Source organism: Capra hircus, chromosome 28 (assembly GCF_001704415.2).
Source record: "Capra hircus breed San Clemente chromosome 28, ASM170441v1, whole genome shotgun sequence".
NCBI classification, from domain to species: domain Eukaryota; kingdom Metazoa; phylum Chordata; class Mammalia; order Artiodactyla; family Bovidae; genus Capra; species Capra hircus.
This window is the reverse complement of record NC_030835.1, coordinates 31,236,585-31,260,004: the sequence shown is the minus strand read 5'-3', so window position 1 is coordinate 31,260,004 and position 23,420 is coordinate 31,236,585. Positions and strand designations below refer to the sequence as shown.

At 40.3% G+C, this 23,420-nt stretch overlaps 1 protein-coding gene across 4 annotated transcripts in view; it reads left to right on the top strand.

Moving 5' to 3' along the window:
• BICC1 (BicC family RNA binding protein 1) overlaps positions 1–23,420 on the top strand; it is a 349,743-nt gene that overhangs the window by 293,565 nt on the left and 32,758 nt on the right. For 3 of the 4 annotated variants that reach the window (XM_018042241.1, XM_018042244.1, XM_018042243.1), the window contains exons 9-15: positions 1,651–1,782; positions 4,239–4,425; positions 6,248–6,409; positions 7,004–7,200; positions 7,330–7,462; positions 8,256–8,412; positions 20,732–20,891. In XM_018042241.1, coding sequence (XP_017897730.1) covers positions 1,651–1,782; positions 4,239–4,425; positions 6,248–6,409; positions 7,004–7,200; positions 7,330–7,462; positions 8,256–8,412; positions 20,732–20,891 — 1,128 coding nt within the window. The remainder of the gene's footprint in view (positions 1–1,650; positions 1,783–4,238; positions 4,426–6,247; positions 6,410–7,003; positions 7,201–7,329; positions 7,463–8,255; positions 8,413–20,731; positions 20,892–23,420) is intronic. The other variant, XM_018042242.1, reaches the window with a different exon arrangement.

The following is a 23,420-nucleotide window of genomic DNA, read 5'->3' as shown; positions in this document are numbered from 1 at the left end:
AAAGAAAATAAGTTACATAATTGACTACTGCTTTCAGTTTATAATATTCAATCTGTCTATCCTTCCTATATTCATTAAAAACTCAGGGTGTAGGTTGATAGATATTAACTAAATGGACTGACATACCATGTATTCTTATTAAAAAATACCATTATATTCTCCATTCTGGCTAGACCTTTAGTGACATTTGAATCCATAAGCTTCAGGCATGACCTTTACTGTTATTAACTTGCAGAATCTGTTTTTGAGAAACTTTCAGAAAATCCAGATTTGTATTGTTGATTCCATTCCTCTGACAGATGAAAACTTGTTATAATCACTAAGAATTATGATATAAGATTTTAAAAAATTAATTTCATTGTGAATGATTTTTTTAAGCTAAGCTTATATACTGCTAGTTAGACAGCATATTTGTATCCAAAGATTATTATGATTACTCTTCATACTTTCTTTTTTCACACTTTTCAAGTTCTTTAGATATTGAGTTCAGTGAAATTTTCAAGCAATCAGCACAGTTATGAATTCATATTCATACTGTGCTCATACCTGACAAAAATACAGGTATGCAATGAGATATATTATTATTACTGCACGATACTGAAAGATTGAGAGAGAAATTAAAAGACTTTAACTTAAATCTTAAATAGTATCACCGTTTTTTATAGCAACGTCGTTATAAACATCTCTTATCCAGAAGAGAAATGGAACAGATAAGAGAAATGGAACATGGTGATTTCTTTTTAATTCTGTTATGTTTGACAGTAACTTCTTCCAATACTTATGTACAAACCCATCACAAAAAGTGTGGGATGTAATTCCTATACTCAGTAGATGAGGAGCCAGGAAGAAAGAATCAGAGAAAAAGCACAAGTGCTAAAGCCTGCTAGCTGAAGAGTGAGACAGTTAAAGGAAAGGGTGATGGTAGCAGTTTCCTCCAGGAAGGAGGTGAGGTTTGAGCTGCAGCAAAGGAGAAGTAGGACTTGGGTTGGCAAAGAAGCCTGTGATGAGTTAAGATTCTGAGGAACAGAATCTGTTGCAAAGACTGTCCATAGGTTGGTGTAGTTTGGAGAAGGGGCAGACATACACAGAGAGACCTGTGACTGCACAAGCCAAGCTGGGTGGAAATGTGGAGATTTTTAAATTCTGATACATGTTTAGATTTCATTCAGGAGACAGTAAAAAGCCTCCACTGTAAGTCTTTGAGCCAGACCACAAGATTACTACCCTTCATGTGGCTGAGAATATAGTTTCTGGCACCTCCAACAAAGCTGAAGTCAGAGAATGGAAGAATTTTTCCAAGGGGGAGAGTAGGTAAAAAAAATTCATGGCCAGAAAGAGAAATACAAGACACTTATTTCCATCATCCAAAAGGTAGTTTCTACCCCTCCGTATTATTTCCACACCAGCCTTCTAGGCTATGTGAAGGCATATACTTTAGCTTTGACACTTTGGTTTATTCTTTTTTAATTAAACTTTTTATTTTGTATTGGAATACAGCTGATTAACAGCATGATAGTTTCTGGTAGACAGCAAAGGGACTCTTACTCTTTAAGTCTATAAAGTGTTGTGTATCTGTAGGCGTGTTAAACTATCGGATGTATAGACAACTTGTGTTTTACCCCCCACACTTTCCACTGTGGCATTTTCTAGGGTTGTCTTCCCCTTGTGCTGATGTTTGATATGAAGGAAGAAATTGAAGTCGATCCACAGTTCATTGCTCAGCTGATGGAACAGCTCGATGTCTTCATCAGTATTAAACCAAAGCCAAAACAGCCAAGCAAGGTGGGTTCAGCGTCTGGGCCCACAGAGAACCAAGTGTCATATCACATTCAATACAGTATGATTTTCATGTAAATGAATATCTGCATATACATGGCACTTGATTTCTATATAATAGACACTGTTACATATTACATTTTACTTTATATAAAGGCAGATTTGTAACAGCATTCGTTACTGATCATTTTCTCTATATATGTGTTGGTTTTTGGAAGTCTATTTGTGACCATTGTTTTAATTACATATATGGGAAGGAGACTTTTTTTTTTTCACTTTGCAGTCTGGTAACTTTAAGCTTTACTAAGTTGCCACAGAGTTGGTGAGGTAAATGTTGTGTTCTGTCCACATGTGTGTTTACAGATCCAAAGCAGTATTAAAAATGCTTGGTTTATTTACTACTTGTGAGCCACTGTGCTCGCCCTGGAGGTTTGAAGAATAGGTGCCCATTCGCTTTCATAAATACTTCAGATAATTAAGTGTCCCTAGTTCAGCTTTCTTGGAGCTTCTCTCTTAAGATGTTGTAAAATTTCAGCAATTACGTGTGCTGTCAAAAATTTAATGGGACAGGTCCGATGATACTAAGTGCTGGCAAGGATATGAGAAAGAGAAATGTTCCTGCTTTAAACTGGTAAGTTGGCCCAAGCACTGTAAAAGTAGTTTGTGATCATTTGATCACCAAAACACTGATACTCTACCACCAGCGATTCCATTTCTAGTCACACGTGCTGAGGAAACCTTTGTATCAGAAGTTAATCGACAAGAGTGGTGTTGAATAAAAAAAAGCAAGTTGATGAAGTCAGTCAGAAAGAGGAAAACAAATATCACATACTAATGCATATATATGAAATCTAGAAAGATGGTGCTGATGAGCCTATTTGCAGAGCAGCAGTGGAGATGCAGACACAGAGAACAGACTTGTGCACATGGTCGGAGGGGGAGGGGAGGAGAGGGCGGGATGTATGGAGCGAGTAACATGGAAACATACATTACCGTATGGAAAATAGACAGTGGGAATTTGCTGTATGATTCAGGGAACTCAAACCAGCGCTCTGCGATGACCTGGAGGGTGGAATTGGGAGGGAGGTGGGGAGGGATGTTCAGCAGGGAGGGGACATGGGTATGCCGGTGGCTGATTCATGTTGGTGTTTGGCAGAAACCAACCCAATGCTCTAAAGCAATTATCCTTCAATTAAAAATAAATAAATTTTTTAAAATGTGAAAAAAGTTACACAACATATACTAAATGGTAACATATATTTTTATTATAGTAGATAAAACACCAGTCATGCCTTTAAAATTTCTAAACTATGAATTTTATCATATATGCATATGGTACATGTATAAAAATATGTATTGTTATATATGTGTATGTATGCAAATAATGTGGTAGTCAGTGTCCAACATGAGAAAAAAAAATCATGCCTTCCTCAAAGCAAACTTTAAAGAAAAAGATAGGATTGATTCTAAACGAGCTTGCTATATGAGTTTAAAATTAGAGAATAGGACATTAACTTTATGTACTGTGAAGCTTCGTATTTGACTAATTTGAGTTGACTAGAGTCACTGTAGGTAGTACTGGGATAAAAAGAGGCAAACGAAAGAGACTTTGCAGGTAAAGATGGACAGGCCCAGAAGAGTTCTGGAGCTCAGCAAGAAGTGAGCAGAGGTCAGGGGAAAATGGTAAACGAGAGCTCTGAAACCTTGCAGCATCCCAGAGCTTTTTAATCATGCCTCCCCGGCCTCCAGGCTGACCACTGCTTTAACTGCTTTGTCAGCCACACATTTTCTTTATTTTCCATTGGAGGCTTTCCCTCATGGGTTCAGATTTCCAGTTCTCTAGATGAGTCCATTGAGGAAAAAAAGATTTATTGTTTGGGAATTTGTTTCACCATAAGCTTTGCCATAGGTATGTCATCAGCGAGGAAGAGTGGTACCTCCAGGTCCATTAGTCAACTGGTGGACTGCAAATGTCGAATGTAAATGACCATTACTGTGCAGTCTATCTGTGGTGACAAATTTGATTTTTGAAAGCTGAGATAAATGGGGGGAGCCTTAATGTAAAGACAAGAGGATGGAAACGAGAATGGGCTGTAGGACAGACCGGCCTAGGCTCCTCTAGCCGCCCCCTGCAGCTGCACTGTGACTTTGGGTCTTCGCTGAACACGAATAATAATTTCACCCCCTAAGGTTCTGCAGGAATTAGAGTATTTGTGCAGCTTCCATCACAGTGCCTGGGATGGAGGACACATCGAGTAAGTGGTAATTAACCTTTTGTGCTTTTACCAAAAGGAGTAAACTTAGGAAATAAGTGTTTAGAATTTGCAGTTGACTTTAAGACAGCACTAATCCATACCCTGAGTGGAATTCTTATTATCATGCTCATTTTCTCACCCCCTTCCCCAATTCATGGTAGACTTCTTGCGTGTCATTTTGTTCTTTCTCATTATGTGTTTTCATAGTCTGTGATTGTGAAAAGTGTTGAGCGAAATGCCTTAAATATGTATGAAGCAAGGAAATGTCTCCTCGGACTTGAAAGCAGTGGGGTTTCCATAGCAACCAGCCCGTCCCCAGCGTCCTGCCCTGCCGGCCTGGCATGTCCCAGCCTGGATATCTTAGCTTCTGCAGGCCTTGGACTCACTGGACTAGGTATAAAATTTATTATTACAGCCCTTCTCAGTCACCAGAGGATTGCTTATCCAGTTCCCTTTCTTTCTACTGTCTGGGGCTACATTTTAGAGGCTCTTTTCCCCTTCTTTAGGTCCTGAAGGTGAAAAGCAACACAACTCGGATCAATCTATTTTGATTTTTGTTGTTGTTGTTGTTGTTAGACTCTCTGGATTTCTGTTACCCAGATTCTTTTTATTTCTGCATAAATAATCAAGGTCTGGCTGTTTTATTTTCGGTGGCTGTGTTTGTTCTTCTAAATTAAGAATGCCATGGAGAGTGAAGTAAGCAGGCTGACTATAATTTATGTGTTTGCTCTTTCTTGCATTAGCAATATTGCCATCAGTCCCTAGAGATAAAGATTATCCAGTTTGCTTTACAAAAAGTAATTGCAAATCTGCATGTGGGGTGGGCAGAGGGGGAGGTGAAGGCAAGCAGAACTGTCCTGCCAGCGGTTACTTTTGCCTGGTCCAGACACAAAGGAACCCTAGCCTGCAGCCACCACGGGAAGCAAATGGACCTGCATTTACCTCTGAGGTAAAGAAGAGAAAGATGGAAGAAAACATCAGCTTGGTGCTTTAGTTTTTTAAGAGAGCAGGGTGAGCCATTTAATAGTCATGGTGTGGTACGAACTGTCTCATTTATAGATTCCCGTTTTGTTGGATAAAGTTCATTGCTATATTACAGTTATTCTAGGTTCACTACTTTTTGTACATTTTTAGTAGCTTGTGTATAAAAAGTTAATGCAATGACCCTCAAAAATCATTCTGCCTCAGTGCTGATTTGAAACAAAAAATACTCTTCTGCGTGCATGCTCAGTCACTCCATCATGTCCAACTCTTGGCGACCCCAGGGACTGTAGCCTACCAGGCTCCACCATCCATGGGATTATCCCGGCAAGAATACCCAAGTGGGTTGCCATTTCCTCTTCCAGGGGTTCTTCCGACCCAGGGATCGAACCCACGTCTTCTGCGTCTCCTGAATTGGCAGGTGGATTCTTTACCCATGAGCCACCTGGGAAGCCCTAACAAAAATACTCTCAGCAGTCTTTACATTTTTCAGTAGCTATTCTAGCTTTTTAAAGATGTAATGTGGTTATAATATGATGAAGGTTCCAAGTAGCCCCGCCCAGACACCATTAGAAGTACAGACAAATTTTCCTCCTTGGCCCGTAATCTCCCAAAGCTGTCCCTTCCACTGGAGATGCTGAACAGGATTGTGAGAATAGAGCACTGCTTGTAAGTCGGGAAATGCCAGTCAGGCACTTTGGCAGGAACTGAGATCTTCTTTCGAACGTGGTATGAAAGCTTTTTCAGGGAGGCCAGCCTCTCTGCAGATGAACCAAAGGAAACTGTCCTATTGCAGGGAAACATTTCCCAATTCACTGCTAATTGTAAGTGGTTTAGAAAGAGTTGTTTTTTTTTTTTTTTTTTAAAGCAGATGACATGTGAGTTATGCAGAGAAATTAAAATTGGGTTTCCACTTGAGCACAGTTTCGTTCATGCTGGCTCACTGAAATGATTCCAAAGCAGCCGGTGGTCTCCAGGCCCTGAGGTCTGTCCTGGTCTGAGCTCCCTTGTCCTTCCATTTCTGGATCTGTTTGTGGACAGACAGGGTCCAGTGTTGGAGCTGTGTATCATGCGGTATTTCATGTGGATATTTGAAAGAAGGTAATCTGTCACTCATACCTTATGACTGCAAAACATCAGATTCTATGAATGTGCATCCCTAACGGCAATATCGATGCCATCTGTATATTACAATCTTGAATTTATGTGTGTTGACTTTACATTCATCTTTTCAGGTCTTTTGGGACCCACCACCTTATCTCTCAACACTTCAACAACCCCAAACTCACTTTTAAATGCTCTGAATAGCTCAGTCAGTCCTTTGCAAAGTCCGAGTTCTGGCACCCCCAGCCCCACGTTGTGGGCACCTCCACTTGCTAATACTTCAAGTGCCACAGGTCAGTAGTATTTAACTACAATCGAAGGTGTGTATTCCTAGGTATTATTGGTTTCTAAGTAAAATTTACTAGTGGTTCCGTTTCCTCAGGGAAAAATTATGGCTCAGAGCATACTGCAGCCAAAAAATTCTCCAAAGTGTCAATCAGTTAAAATGAAGCATAATTAAACAGTGAGTTTTTCGTAAAAGTAATACGTAATCTTCAGATGTGACAAGCAGATCAGGAAAAAGAGTGTGATATACACAGAGCAATGGCAGAAACACCTGAGGGTCACTGACCTGGTAATTAGGAAATGCAGGTTCTAGTCTGACAAATTTGCTTAGTAGTCTAATGCACTTGCAAAGTCTAGCTATTAATAGTTTCCTTGTCTGTACAATGAAGAGCTTAGATTAAATACTCTCTAAAATGTTGCTCCATTCTAATACTCCTTTGTTTTTATAGTCATGTGTTAAACCTATTAACAGAGGTATCAAAATTGAATTTTCTTCAGCAACAAAAGTGGCTATTTTGTTGATACTTAAAATCACCAAACAATGCTTCTTGATTGTGAGTTGCTTCGTGTCTAATACCTGTCTTCGTGAAATGCTGTTGTAGGTTTTTCTGCTATACCACACCTTATGATTCCATCCACTGCCCAAGCCACGTTAACCAATATTTTGTTGTCTGGAGTACCCACTTATGGGCACACAGCTCCGTCTCCCCCTCCTGGCTTGACGCCTGTTGATGTTCATATCAACACTATGCAGACAGACAGCAAAAAAATCTCTGCTGCTCTAAATGGACACACACAGGTAATGCCCTTTAGCAAGAAGCTTGTGATTTATGCTGTTCGTAAACGAGAAGCCACTGGTAACATTCTACCTGAAATGAATTTTAGGATTGTGACCATATCTCTGTGCTATTTTCTACTGTTATTTCAGTCTGCAAGTATAAAATATGGTGCAATATCCACTTCATCACTTGGAGAAAAAGTGCTGAGTGCGAATCACGGTGATCCATCCCGGCAGACAACTGGATCTGAGCAGACATCTCCCAAATCAAACCCCACGGAAGGTATCTTTCCTTCTGAACTTCAGCCTGCTCTGTTGATTGGATAAAGGAATCGTAAAAAGTCTATGCAGTGATTTTTGAGTTGGTTTTGCTAGCTAGTTATGACTCATCCTGCCTCAAGGATGCAGAAGGACAGTATCTTGAACAAAGCTCCAAAGAACATGGTGAAAGAGCACTTTCCCATTCCATTGGAACTTCCTACATTAAAGTGAATGTAATTGTGCAGCAGGAAAGCATTAATTTGCTGTGTAATTTTTTTTCCAAGTAGAGTATTTCTTTTTTTTTTTTTTCAAAGTAACCTGGAATTTGTGTTCCTGCTTTTTTTTTTTAAAATTTTAATTGGAGGCTAATTACTTATAATATTGTGGTGGTTTTTGCCATACATTTCTATCAATCTTTAAAAAATATGAGGGTCTACTTTTCAAATTTCATCTTGCATTTTTAAGATAGCCTTAATTTAAGGTATCATCTCTGTAGCTGAAAGCTCTTATGCTGTGTCTCCATAGAGTCAGAATCTGATTAGCTTCTATTGCAGGTGGTTGTTGATAGTAAGGTGAAATTTTGCTTTTTTTTTCTTTTTTTGATGTGGACCATTTTTAAGTCTTTATTGTATTTGTTTACAATACTGCTCTGTTTAATATTTTGGTCTTTTGGCTGCGAGGCATGTGAGATCTTAGCTTTTTGACCAGGGACTGAACCCTTCACCCCCTGTATCGGAAGGCAAAGTCTTAACCACTGGACTCCCAGGGAAGTCCCCTGGATTTTTACTTTTTTTTTTTTTTCTTCTCCTCTACAGGTTGTAATGATGCTTTTGTTGAAGTAGGCATGCCTCGAAGTCCTTCCCATTCTGGAAATGCTAGTGACTTGAAACAGATGATGGGTCCCTCCAAAGTTTCCTGTGCCAAGAGGCAGACAGTAGAACTGTTGCAAGGCACGAAAAACTCACACTTACAGTATGTGTCTTAATCTTGAAGCCCTTGACCCTTTGAAAGAAAGTATATAGCGGGTTGGATGTATGTTAAACTGAATAGTTAGTGCTCTTTTATTTGTGTTTTTTTTTGTAATTTCTTCTTATAATTACCTTTTGTTTTTACTTTTAAAAATTTTATTAAGAAATAGTGTCTGGTAACCTTCACCTTTATTATAAAACAAAATTCAACTAAGTAAATTGAAAGATCAAATTGATTTTATTCAACAGTTCATGAATCAGCAGCATCCCATGGCAAATCGGATGCTAAAGCTTAGTGTTTTATCTGATTTGAAAAGGACCTGGATATTTAGTGACTATCCATCATTTAATTTAGCAAAACTTTAAGGTTTTAGGTTACAAGTAATATTTTAGAGAAACTATTTAAAAAATGTACTGGAAAACTTTTATCTCATTTACATTTGCAGTAATCCCCTTTTATCTTTAGGGGATATGTTTCAAGACTTGCAATGGATGCTTGAAACCATGGATAGTCCTGAATTCCACATATTCTCTGTTTTTTCTATACATATATAACTCTGATAGAATTTAATTTATAAATTAGGTACAGTTAGAGATTAACAAAAACTAATGAACACTTGCAACAATATGAGTTATGTGAATGTGGTCTCTCTCATTTTATCTCTGTCTCTAAATATCTAATTGTACTATACTAACCCTTCTTCTTGTGATGATGTGAGATGATGGAATGCCTGTGATGAAGTGAAGCGAGGCGAGTGATGTACGCCTCGTGCTGTACTGTTAGGCTATTACTGACTTTCTGATGGTACGTCAGGAGAAGGATCATGACTCTGGATCGGAGAGCCATGTCACTGTTCATGGTTGGGGAGTCCCAGGATGGAGTAGAGAGACGTGGCAAGAAGTTTCATCACACTATTCAGAACAGCAAACTGTGAAATTTATGACTTATTTTTGAAATTTTTCTTCTAATATTTTCAGACTGAGGTTGATGGTAGGTAACTAAAACCATGGAAATTGAAACCACAGATTAAGGGGGACTACTGGATTCAATTTACTTGATTTATGTAAGCACTTAATCTTTTAAAGCCACTTTAATAGAGCTTTTTTATGAATTAATTTTGGCAGTACCATCTGTAGGTGGAAAATTCAGTACATCTCTAACACATACATTGTTGTTGTTTAGTTGATAAGTCATGTCTAACTCTTTTGTTATTCTTTTATAGCCCACCAGGTTCCTCTGTCCGTGGGATTTCCCAGGCAAGAATACTGGAGTGGGTTGCCATTTCTTTCTCCAGGGGATCTTCCCAACTCAGAGATCAGACCTACTTCTCCTGCATTGGTAGGCAGATGCTTTACCACTGAGCCACCTGGGAAGCCCCCAACACATACATAGCCGCACATGAATTGACAGAGACCTTTGGGGTTCCACTTTTAAATTACTGCTGTGACTCAAGCACAATAATACAGAATTTAACTAGTCATTAAAAAGTGTTGGATTTAAGTTGTTTTCTCGTAGGTGAAATAAGTCTGCTCAAAGGGGTGAAGTTTTTTACTGCATTGGTGGGGAAGACACTTAAAATTTTTTTTGCCCACCTATGTTTCAGATGATCTTTTCCTTTTGTTCATCTTTTGATGAGAATTAATTCCCAGAACTTTTTTGGGGGGTTATCAATTTTATTTTTTTTCAAACTCTAAACTTTTTATTTTATATTGGGGTGTAGCCGATTAATGGGCTTCCGAGGTGGCGCTAGTGGCAAAGAGCCCACCTGCCAGCGCAGGTAGACACAAGAGGTGCAGGTTCGATCCCTGGGCCAGGAAGACCCCCAGAAGGAAGGCACGGCAACTCGCTCCAGTATTCTTGCCTGGAGAACCCCATGGACAGAGGTGGGCTACAGTCAATGGGGTCACAGAGTCAGACATGACTGAAGTGACTACGTATGCACGCATAGCCGATTAACAGTGTGTGGTATTTTCAGGTCAACAGTGAAGGGATTCAGCCATATATATACATGTATTCATTCTCCCCCAAACCCCCCTCCCATCCAGGCCAGTGCATTAAGAGTCCCATGTGCTGTGCAGTAGGTCCTTGTTGGTTATCCATTTTGAATGTAGCAGTGTGTACATGTCAGTCCCAAACTCCCTAACTATAAGGGGTGTCATGTGATGTTTCTCCTTGTCTGTCTGCTTTACTCAGTATGACACCCTCTAGGTCAATCCATGTTGCTCCCACTCAGAAAATGGGCAAAAGACCTGCATGGACATTTCTCCAAAAAGGACATCCAGACGGCCAACAGGCACATGAAAAGATGCTCAGCATTGCTAGTTATTAGAAAGATGCAAATCAAAACTAGAGTGAGATGTCACCTCACAGGTCAGAATGGCTATCATCAAAAAATCCACAAACAACAAATGCTGGAGAGGGGGTGGAGAGAAGGGACCCCTCCTCCTACAGTGTAGGAGGGAGTGTGAACTGGTACAGCCACTATGGAGAACAGTATGGAGGTTCCTTAAAAAACTAAAAATACAGCTACCATGTGACCCTGCAATCCCACTCCTGGGCATGTGTCCAGAGAAAAACATGATCTCAGAGGATACATGTACCCCAGTGTTCACTGCAGCACTGTTTACAAGCCAAGATATGGAAGCAAACTAAAGCCCATAGACAGATAAGATGTAATACACATATACAATATCCATATACAATATTACTCAGCATTAAAAAGAATGAAATGATCCCAGAAGTTTTTAATGCGACATTTGCATCTCAAAGGTACAGGGAAAGAATAAAATTTCCTCCAAGGACTTTGGCTTCTTAAGGCCAGAATTTCTACAATACTAATGAGATAAATAGGGGAGGTTTTAGGACTGATAAAAGGAATAGATGTTAGTAGTAAGTTCCTAATTTGCAGAGATTTCTAGGATAAGGAAAAAGAGTTGTTCTTAATTTTCCCCCAAATTGGATTGCAGCCTAAGTGACATTATAGTTTGAGCCACCCATCCAAGTACATTATCCTTAATTTCCTTTAAAAAAAAATATCAGGGAGAAGATTACTAACTAAGATGGAAATCAAAAGATTTCTGTGTTCTGGATTTAGAGCTGTTTGCCTTTGAATATTTTAGTGCATCCTTTCACAAGCGCTTTAGAGCATTTTTCTTTCCCTCTGGGTGCATAGGTAGTTTCATTTTCTTAAGGGAAAAGGTGTTAAAAAAAACTCCCATCAGCTTTTGAATATCAGCTTCCAAATTTTGACCAACTTCTGATTACAGATACACTTTAGTTCAGTCACTCAGTCGTGTCCGACTCTTTGCGACCCCAAAAACTGCAGCACGCCAGGCCGCCCTGTCCATCACCAACTACTGGAGTCCACCCAAACCCATGTCCATTGAGTCAGTGATGCCATCCAACCATCTCATCCTCTGTCATCCCCTTCTCATCCTGCCCTCAATCTTTCCCAGCTTCAGGGTCTTTTCAGATGAATCAGCTCTTCACATCAGGTGGCCAAAGTATTGGAGTTTCAGCTTCAACATCAGTCTTACCAATGAACACCCAGGACTGATCTCCTTTAGGATGGACTGGTTGGATTTCCTTGCAGTCCAAGGGACTCTCAAGAGTCTTCTCCAACACAACACTTCAAAAGCATCAATTCTTCGGTGCTCAGCTTTTTTATAGTCCAAGTCTCACATCGATACATGACCATTGGAAAAACCATAGCCTTGACTAGACGGACCTTTGTTGACAAAGTAATGTCTCTGCTTTTGAATATGCTATCTAGGTTGGTCATAACTTTCCTTCCAAGGAGTAAGCGTCTTTTTAATTCATGGCCGCAATCACCATCTGCAGTGATTTTGGAGCCCAGAAAAATAAAGTCAGCCACTGTTTATACTCTTTCCCCATGTATTTGCCATGAAGTGATGGGACCAGATGCCATGATCTTAGTTTTCTGAATGTTGAGCTTTAAGCCAACTTTTTCACTCTCCTCTTTTACTTTGATCAAGAGGCTCTTTAGTTCTTCTTCAGTTTCTGCCTTAAGGGTGGTGTCATCTGCATATCTGAGGTTATTGAGATTTCTTCTGGCAGTCTTGATTCCAGCTTGTGCTTCTTCGAGCCCAGCATTTCTCATGATGTACTCTGCATATAAGTTAAATAAGCAGGGTGACAATATACAGCCTTGATGTACTCCTTTTCCTATTTGGAACCAGTCTGTTATTTCATGTCCAGTTCTAACTGTGGCTTCCTGACCTGCATACAGGTTTCTGAAGAGGCAGGTCAGGTGGTCTGGTATTCCCATCTCTTTCAGAATTTTCCACAGTTTATTGTGATCCACACAGTCAAAGGCTTTGGCATAGTCAATAAAGCAGAAGTAGATGTTTTTCTGGAACTCTCTTGCCCTTTTGATGATCCAGCAGATGTTGGCAATTTGATCTCTGGTTCCTCTGCCTTTTCTAAAACCAGCTTGAACATCTGGAAGTTCACGGTTCATGTAATGCTGAAGCCTGGCTTGGAGAATTTTGAGCATTACTTTTCTAGCATGTGAGATGAGTGCAACTATGTGGTAGTTTGAACATTCTTTGGCATTGCCTTTCTTTGGAATTGGAATGAAAACTGACCTTTTCCAGTCCTGTGGCCACTGCTGAGTTTTCCAGATTTGCTGGCATATTGAGTACAGCATTTTCACAGCATCATCTTTCAGGATTTGAAATAGCTCAACTGGAATTCCATCACCTCCACTAGCTTTGTTCGTGGTGATGCTTTCTAAGGCCCACTTGTCTTCACATTCCAGGATGTCTAGCTCTAGGTGAGTGAGCACACACCATCATGATTATCTTTTTTGTACAGTTCTTCTGTGTATTCTTGCTACCTCTTCTTAATATCTTCTGCTTCTGTTAGGTCCATACCATTTCCGTCCTTTATTGTGCCCATCTTTGCATGAAATGTTCCCTTGATATCTCTAATTTTCTTGAAGAGATCTCTAGTCTTTCCCATTGTATTGTTTTCCTCTATTTCTTTGCACTGATTACTGAGGAAAGCTTTCCCATCTCTCCTTGCTATTCTTTGTAACTCTGCATTCAAATGGGTATATCTTTCCTTCCTCCTCTGCTTTTCACTTCCCTTCTTTTCACAGCTATTTGTAAGGCCTCCCCAGATAGCCATTTTGCTTTTTTGCATTTCTTTTTCTTTTGGATGGTCTTGATTCCTATCTCCTGTACAGTGTCATAAACCTCCGTCCATAGTTTATCAGGCACTCTGTCTATCAGATGTAGTCCCTTACATCTGTTTCTCACTTCTACTGTATAGTCATAAGGGATTTGATTTAGGTCATACCTGAATGGTCTAGTGGTTTTCTCCACTTTCTTCAATTTCAGTCTGAATTTGGCAATAAGGAGTTCATGATCTGAGCCACAGTCAGCTTCCGGTCTTGTTTTTGCTGACTGTATAGTGCTTCTCCATCTTTGGCTGCAAAGAATATAATCAGTCTGATTTCTGTGTCGACCATCTGGTGGTGTCCATTGTAGAATCTTCTCTTGCTTAAAAAAAAAAAAACCAAAAAAGCTTTTAACTCTCTTGTCAGTTTTCCGTATAGACAAACAGTAAATATTTCTGGCAGTGTTGAACAACCCCTTGGACTTAAAAGCTATTTGAAATGAGAGTGCAAAAATTATTTTATTTCCCTTTCTTTATTGGGTACTATACACAGAGATCCAGGAATGCTGGCTCTGGTAAGAATTCTCACCCTTAGCTGACTTCTGCCAGTTTTTTGAGAATCTCATCTGTAGGCTCCAAGGAGGGTTTAAAATAGATGGTTAGCTCCAGTGTCTGTCAGAATTTCGCAAAGTTTTTCATTCATTTCTATTTAATTTCCCTTAGCTGTTTAAGGGAGTAATGTAGCAGTTTACAAGAAAATCCCTCAGAATCGCATCCATTTTGGGAAAGGCCGGTACTGAGACCCTCTTATGAGGATGTCTGCTGATGCTGAAAACTCGGCCTCTGTGCACCAGCGCTGAATTGAATCTCAGAGTGATGCTGGGGTGAAATAGAAAAGAATAGCTTTATTACTTTGTAGAGCAAAAGAGGACACTTCAGGCTTGTGCCCTGGAAATCTGTCCCAACATGGAGGGTTTAGTGAGTTTTACAGTAATAGTTCTAGGGCAGGTTGCTGATAAGGATTAGGGCATGTGCAGGCCTCCATTCCTCAGGCGGTCTCCTCACCTGAGGAGCTTCCTAACCTACCCAGCTTCTCTGGTTCTCAAGGCTATCAAACCATGAGCTTCCCTCTGGGATGACAGCTGCTTCATCAGCTAGTTTGTCTCCCATTTGTTGAGGGTTTTAGTTCCCTGCTGCTGCTGCTGCGTCACTTCAGTCGTGTCCGACTCTGTGTGACCCCTAAAAGAACGCAAAGATGTTAAGTGTATGTGACTGAGGTGGAGCCGGGACCCTGCCCCAAGGCCGCACCACTGTTTCTTGGCTGCTCCTCCCTTGTCTCTGAATCCCCTTCCTTTGATTAGCAACTGTTCAAATCTGCCCTTTGGAACTCAGGGAAGATCATACAGGCCAGAGCTTGTTCCCTACATAGAAGAAACCAGGGACACAGAAAGGCTTCATGACTAGAAGCCCCACGACCACTAACATGGTGGACTTTTGTTGCGGTCTTGCAGTCTCTTCAGAGTGGAAAGACAGTTCAGACAGGATTACTAGAATGAGTACTCAGAGAGGATGGGGGGGTTCCTGGTGGTCCAGTGGTTAGGACTCTGCGCTCTCACTGGTGAGGGCCTGGGTTCCATCCCTTGTTGGGGAACTAAAATCCCACAAGCAGCATGACATGGCCAAAAAAAGAAAAGGACAGCAGTAGCACATAGCCAGTCATACTATCTCTTGTTTTAGGAACCTCTTGCGTCTTTAATTTTTCATTAGCCTTTTTGCAATGAATCTTTCAGTGAAGCTATTTTGGAATTGAAGCCTTTTGGAGCATTCTGCATGTCAATTAAAATAGGTATCCTCCCCCCGCTCTTTTTTTTTTGTGGGAGTGGGGCAGGAAAGCTCTTGCTTTTAAGTGCGGTTCTTAAATGAGCTTATATAATTGGAACATTCCTCATAATGGCCATTCTAATTATAGGCTGTCTTTAGTAACACTGACATTTTTATAGATAGTTACAGCTTCCAGGGCCATAGTTCTTAGATGTAAAATCAGCAAGTGTACCAGAAGGTAGAGTGCTTAACTCTTTGAGTATTAAGGATCCCATTTGTTTCAGCTAAGCCTTTTTTGGGTTTGGGGGAGCCACATTAATATGTGCCGTGGGCCTAGGGATTGTGTGGTATTTTACAGTGAGCCTTGTTGCATGGAAGTCTTCTTGAGGCTGGTGGATGAGCTAGTGTCAAGCTAACCTAGACAGCTTATGTGACCAGCTTATTTGAACTCGGGAGTCCTTGAGTTAGGTGGAGAGTACTTCATCCACTTTTAAAGGCTTCACCCTTGCCCACTAATTTTTGCAAATTTTTGGCCACAGAGATTCCTAATAGCAGTAGCTTGTACAAAACAAGACGAACAAACATGTACACCTTAAATCAGCAGTAACCAAAAGATTCTTCTGTGTCCCAGCCGTTTAAAGGCCCTGTGTGCAACCCAACAATTCCTGCCATGGGGAAAGAACTGGGGAAAGAACTGAACCAGCAGACCTCAACAAAGGGGACTGAGGACTAGGGGCTCCACGTACGTGGTTCCCACATGGATCTTCGAACAGAATCAAGGCCTGGGGGTTTCCACCAATTAATTGACTGTCATGGTCTGAAGTAAAGGGTAGGGGCTTGAGCTCCAGGCAGAGCCATCTGCCAGATTCAGCTGACCTGCCCTGTACTGGGAAGCCCATTAGATTGGGAGCTCAGTGCAAAGAGAGCAGAGCTCAGAACTGAATGGAACTTACCCACAGACCTCAGAAACAGAGACAGAGAACTGAAAGGGTTTGCAGGTGCCACACCCATGTCTCATGCCCAGAGTTACTGGAAGTCTCCTTCAGTCTTATTGCTGCCATCAAATCTGTTAAAAAAAGAAAAAGAAAACTAAAATTAAACTCAGTTTAAAGATCAAATTTGCTTTATTCAACAATTCATGAATCAGCAGCATCCCATCTAGTAAATAGAAAGAAGCTCCAAAATGCTGTAGAAAACATTTTTAAAGCAGCCAAAAGGAGGGACAAGGAAGTCTTCCACAAAAGAAAGGATTATTTTAGGCAAGGTCACCTTTCTGCGAAGTCAAGTGGGCCTTAGGAATCATCACTACAAACAAAGCTAGTGGAGGTGCTGGAATTCCAGCTGAGCTATTTCAAATCCTAAAAGTGATGCTGTGAAAGTGCTGCACTCAGTATGCCAGCAAATTGGAAAACTTAGCAGTGGCCACAGGACTGAAAAAGGTCAGTTTTCATTCCAATCCAAAGAAAGGCAATGCCAAAGAATGCTCAAACAATTGCACAATTGCACTCATATCACACACTAGCAAAGTAATGTTCATAATTCTCCAAGCCAGGCTTCAACAGTACTTGAACCATGTACTTCCAGATGTTCAAGCTGGATTTAGAAAAGGCAGAGGAACCAGAGATCAAATTTCCAACATCCGCTGGATCATCAAAAAAGCGAGAGAGTCCCAGAAAAACATCTATTTCTGCTTTATTGACTGTGCCAAAGCCTTTGACTGTGTGCTGGTGGTGTAGTCGTTGTGTCTGACTCTTGCGACCCCATGGACTGCAGCCTGCCTGACTCCTCTGTCCATGGGATTGTGTGGATCACAACAAACTGTGGAAGATTCTTCAAGAGATGGGAATACCATACCACCTGACCGGCCTCCTGAGAAATCTGTATGCAAGTCAGGAAGCAACAGTTAGAACTGGACATGGAACAACAGACTGGTTCCAAATTGGGAAAGGAGTATGTCAAGGCCGTATATTGTCACCTTGCTTATTTACCTTATATGCAGAGTACATCATGTGAAATGCTGGGCTGGATGAAGCACAAGCTGGAGTCAAGATTGCCAGGAGAAATATCAATAACCTCAGATAGGCAGATGATACCACCCTTATAGTATAAAGTGAAGAGGAACTAAAGAGCCTCTTGATGAAAGTGAAAGAGGAGAGTGAAAACGTTGGCTTAAAACTCAACATTCAAAAAATAAGATCATGGCATCTGGTCCCATCACATCATGGCAAATAGATGGGGAAACATTGGAAACAGTGAGAGACTTTATTTTGGGGGGCTCCAAAATCACTGCAGATGGTGCCTGCAGCCATGAGATTAAAAGACACTTACTCCTTGGAAGGAAAGTTATGACCAACCTAGACAGCATATTAAAAAGGAGAGACACTACTTTGCTGACAGATCCATCTCGTCAAAGCCATGGTTTTTTCTGTAGTCATGTATGGATGTGAGAGTTGGACTGTAAAGAAAGCTGAGGGCCGAGGATTTGATGCTTTTGAGCTGTGGTGTTGGAGAAGACTCTTGAGAGTCTCCAACCAGTCCATCCTAAAGGAAAGAAGTCCTGAATATTCACTGGAAGGACTGATGCAGAAGCTGAAACTCCAGTACTTTGGCCACCTGATGTGAAGAACTAAGTCATTGGAAAAGACCCTGATGCCAGGAAAGATGGAAGGCAGAAGGAGAAGGGGATGACAGAGGATCCCCTTGTCATCACTGACATGATAGACCTGAGTTTGAGCAAGCTCCAGGAGTTGTTGATGGACAGAGAGGCCTGGCGTGCAGCAGTCCATGGGGTTGCAAAGAATCAGACATGACTGAGCAACTGAACTGAACTGACCTTCCTTTGGGAGAAGGCAGGGGTCTGTCTGGCAGATTACCTCACAAGTGTTGGCCAGGAAATTCCAGATAAGACTGTTAACACTGTATTACAAGGAGAGGCTGAAACTGCAGTTAGGCTAGAAAGCTTTGGTTTGTTGATATTGGGTTTAGCACAAGTGACTCCATTTTGGGCCTGTTATCTCTGTAAATCTTTGTTTTCCTGCCCTTCTTTTAGCTGGTTGGGTTTATATGTGGAGCCTTTAAACCACCTTTTTTGCTCTGAAACTTGAACATTCTCTCTGCTCTTCAGTAATCAGCATGGTGATTTTAACTTTGAATTTTGCTGTAAGAAATTTTCTCAATGTGAATTCTCCTTCATTTGGCTTTGAATTTCCAACTTAAACTATGGTTCCCTGTTCCAAGTTAGTTAATTGTTCACTCTGATAATGAATACATGGTAGTATCATGAATTTACTTATTACAAAAAACTGTGAATATAATACCTATATTATATTAAATATAAATATAAATAGGGGTTTCCCTGATAGCTCAGTTGGTAAAGAATCCGGCTGCAATGCAGGAGACCCTGGGTTGCTTCCTGGGTTGGGAAGATCCATTGGAGAAGGAATAGGCTACCCACTCCAGTATTGCTGGGCTTCCCTTGTGACTCAGCTGGTAAAGAATCCCCCTGCAATGTGGGAGACCTGGCTTCAATCCCCGGGTTGGGAAGATCCCCTGGAGAAGGGAAAGGCTACCCACTCCCAGTATTCTGGCCTGGAGACTATACAGTGCATGGGGTTGCAAAGAGTTGGACATGACTGAACGATTTCTCACTTCTTTCACTTAATATTAAATATAGTTCTCCCTTGCCATAGCACTGTTAAGGATAACAAATGTGGTATCTTTACTTTCTTTTTCCATTTATTTTATTTTTTCAAATAGGCAGTCTGTTCATGTTTTAAAAATGCAAAACAGTGGAAGGTTTCCACATTGAAAAGTTTTGCTCCCATCCATTTCATCCACCCAGTTTCCTCTACTGTCTTTTATATCCTTACAGAATAGAGTGTCTCTAGGCAAATGTAACACATGTATTTTTTTAATTAAATTTTTTTATTGAAGCATAGTTGACTTAACATGTGTTAAATAATAATTCTATTCTTACTTCCTCCATTCCTTAGCAAAATCTGTTTTGCTTTTATGAAAAGAAAAATCTGTTCTACTTTTATAAAGTCTTTGGTTAAATTATAATTTTTCCCATTTTTCCCAAATCTGCTTTTATCTGTGTTTTTCTTGACATGGTACTAATATGCCAAATGAACATTATTTGTTATAGGGGGCTTCCCTGGTGGCTCAGATGGTAAAGCATCTGCCCGTAATGTGGGAGACCGGGGTTTGATCTCTGGGTTGGGAAGATCCCCTGGAGAAGGAAATGGCAACTCACTCCAGTATTCTTGCCTGGAAAATCCCATAGACAGAGGACCCTGGTAGGCTACAGTCCAAGGGATTGCAAAGAGTTGGACATAACTGAGCAACTTCACTTTCTTTCTTAGAGGAATAAGATTAGAGAAGTAATTCTGGCTTTAAAACCAGCAGTGATGTGCACTGCATACTTCCTTGCCTTCTCTTACGCTGTTCCCTCTGAGTTGCTGCTGTTCAATGGTGGACCTGCAGACGCCCTTTCAATTCCAGGTCACAAGCCCTTGTGAGGCCTCTGAACTTTTGTCGAACAAACAAAGCTCTTCGCTCTTCCTGTTGTGTTCCAACAGCCCTTTCTAAATTCCCCTGAATTCCTCTGGCACAACTAAATAGTGAATGATACAAAAAAGAATGTGTGAACAAATCAGCTCTTTGACTAATACTGTTTGTTATTTCTGTTTTACTTGAGCTTAACCTTCAGTTGGAGTTAAACTTGAGGTGCATGTTTGGGGCACTCTAAATTCTTACAATTCATTTAACTCTCCCTCGTTTCAAGAAGCACTTTCATGAGGTGTTCTTTCCCTGCACCCTGAACAGATACTAAACTATATTTATTTATCTGCTGCCTCTATCACAGCAGATTTGTAGCAACGTCATGTGTATTGCGCACAGATGAAATGGGTTATCTGCATGCTTTCAGACTGACTCAGTGTGTTCAGATTAGGTAAACATGGGTCAGAGATAGCTCCTTGATATCTATAAATTAGAAATCTTGTCTGCATGTCTATTCCATATGTACCATATACAGAATGTCATATATACATATTTACTGTGTGTGAATATATATCTTGAAATAGTTTCAACACCATGTTGAGAGTCAGCAAATCTGCGTTCATATCCCATCTCTACCATTTACCAGAGGCGGGACTTTGGATAAGGTACTTCCCCCATGTGAAAAATGGGGACAGTAATACTGCCTACCTCACAGCAGTGCTGTGAGGATTGCATGAGATAGCACCGGTAAATGGTGGACATGGTAAGCCTAAACAGTAAACGTGGCCCCCAGCAGAGGTGTGGCCCATGTGGATGTAACAGTGGCGTGTGCAATTCCAAACGCTTTCTTTCACAGCAGCACTGACAGGTTGCTCTCAGATCCTGAACTGAGTGCTGCAGAAAGCCCACTGGCTGACAAGAAGGCTCCGGGGAGTGAGCGTGCTGCCGAGAGGGCCGCCCAACAGAACAATGAAAGGGCCCGCCTTGCCCCACGGCCATCATACATCAACATGCAGGTAATGAGTAAAAAAAAAAAAAAATGGGAGAGTCATCCAAATATAAGCTGTCTAGATTGAGGGAAATGGTGAATTCAGTGAGCCTTTAGCAGTAGAGCAGAAATTCCGTCTTCCTTCTGCATGCTCAGTTCAGTTCAGTTCAGTTCAGTTGCTCAGTTGTGTCCGACTCTTTGCAACCCCATGGACTGTAGCACGCCATGCCTCCCTGTCCATCATCAACTCCTGGAGTTGATGCAAACTCATGTCCATTGATTCGGTGATGCCTACTCAAAATTAAGTTTAAATATATATGCAGTAGTTACGAATTCAGAGAAGGCAATGGCACCCCGCTCCAGTACTCTTGCCTGGAAAATCCCATGGATGGAGGAGCCTGGTGGGCTACAGTCCATGGGGTCCCTATGAGTTGGACACGACTGAGCGACTTCACTTTCACTTTTCACTTTCATGCATTGGAGAAGGAAATGGCAACCCACTGCAGTGTTCTTGCCTGGAGAATCCAGGGACGGGGGAGCCTTGGTGGGCTGCCGTCTATGGGGTCTCACAGAGTCGGACACGGCTGAAGCGACTTAGCAGCAGCAGCAGCAGCAGTTAGGAATTGGTTTTGCTATAGACATTAAAAATGAAATGCAGGATTTAGTTTAAGTGAGGAAAATTCTTTAAAATATTAAAAGTGATCTACCATGCTTTATGTCACTGTGTCTTATGCAAATGACATTTTTCATCTGTTACTTAAATAATTTAGATAAATATGCAAGCTACTATTTCTGAGCATTTACTACCTCATGACATAGTCTTAGATAAATAGATATAATATCCTTCTATCTGTGAAATGGGGAAGATGAATTTGTTTGGTGCTCCTTAGTTATAAAAATAACTAATGTGAGGCTTTAGTTTTTTGAAAGGAGATACTAAATATTATTGATGATTATGTTGGTTCACAGATTTTTATGATTATTTTAAACAGTTTCCTTAGCACAGATTTTCTCTGTATTCATTTTCAAACTATTGGTCCAATTACCAAAAATAAAAAATAAAAAAAGACTATTGATCATGGAATCAATCAGATTCTGTTGATCATGGAATGACTGTGATTATTGATCATGGAATCAGATTTCTGACAATCTGATTTTTATATTGATCACAATATGAAAGATAAGGATTCTGTGCTTTTAGAGATGTCTATAAACATTTGGCTTCAGTGTCTGAATTAATGGGTAGACTTACCTACTTCATAGTAAGATATATCATCCCCATCTCCCCACCTCCAAAAAAGAAAAAAACTCCACAAAATCTTAGAAATAAAGAAGCTGTCACAAATATGTCGAAGAAATTAATTCACGAAACTAAATTATCCTTCTGTAATTCCAGTGAAAACTAGAGCACAACCCTGCTTGTCTGCTTACACTAATCCTTTGCATTTGGACATTTTCATGTTTTTAGATGAATGTTTTTACAAAAGCCATGGCCTTTACAAGGTGCAAAGTTAAAAACAAACATTTATTACATTTTCTCCGGTGGATATATTTTCAGTTATTATACATTAAAGTTCTCTCATTTAAAAAGTATCAGATTACCTTATGGTCCCTTTGTGAGTTTCATCCATCTTGTGAGTCCCATCAAGTTTATATCTGTACTGAACCATTTCATGTTCCTTTCTTTTAAGATGGATGAGAGTATTCCTGGTCATAGAGTTTCAATTTAAATAGATGTTACTTATTTCATTAGTGAAGAGCTGACTTTCAAAATCACTAAGAAATCAATGATAAGAGTTACTGAGCTTTGATAGGGAGAGAGATTGAAGACTTCTGTGATTTCTGGAGCTAAAGATGACCTTTGTCTCCTGACCTTTCTTGGACTTCTGAATCTCCAGCTCTTTTTTCACATGTATCGCACTTTCTAATTTATTTTGTGGTCATTTCTCTTAGTCATCCCTGCTAAGCCTCCATGTGATTTGAGGCTGTAGATTACTTTTGATTCGTTGTTTTATTCTCCCACAAAGTGTAGCACAGTGTCTATAACCAGAAGGCACTCAGTAAATATGTATTGAACAAGAAGGCACTCAATAAATATTTATTGACCAAGTAACTTTAGAATCTCCCCACATCTTGCCTTAGACATTAGTCATTAGAAGCTGATTTTTAACTCGCAGAGCCATTTTAGACCTAGGATTTCAAAAACATTATCAAACTGTGTTATCTAAAAATCTGACCCTCCCCGTTTACTGCCATGTTCCTTCTGGTTGGTCAGAGTCAGCCAGTTTACTTTCATCATTTTGACCCAATCATTTGTAGTACTTTTTGCTTTTAGAAGTATCCTGTTTCAGATGGTATAGTCCTCCAGGAGGAAGGGCCAGAGGGCTCTTGTCAACAGGTTCTTGCCCTATCTTTGAGACATTTTTTTCCCTAACTTACTGAAGTATAGTTGATTTACAATATTGTGTTAGTTTCAGTTATATAGCAAAGTAGATAAACATATATATGTATATATCTCTGTTCTTAGGTTTTTATTTATGAGACATTTTAAAATCAA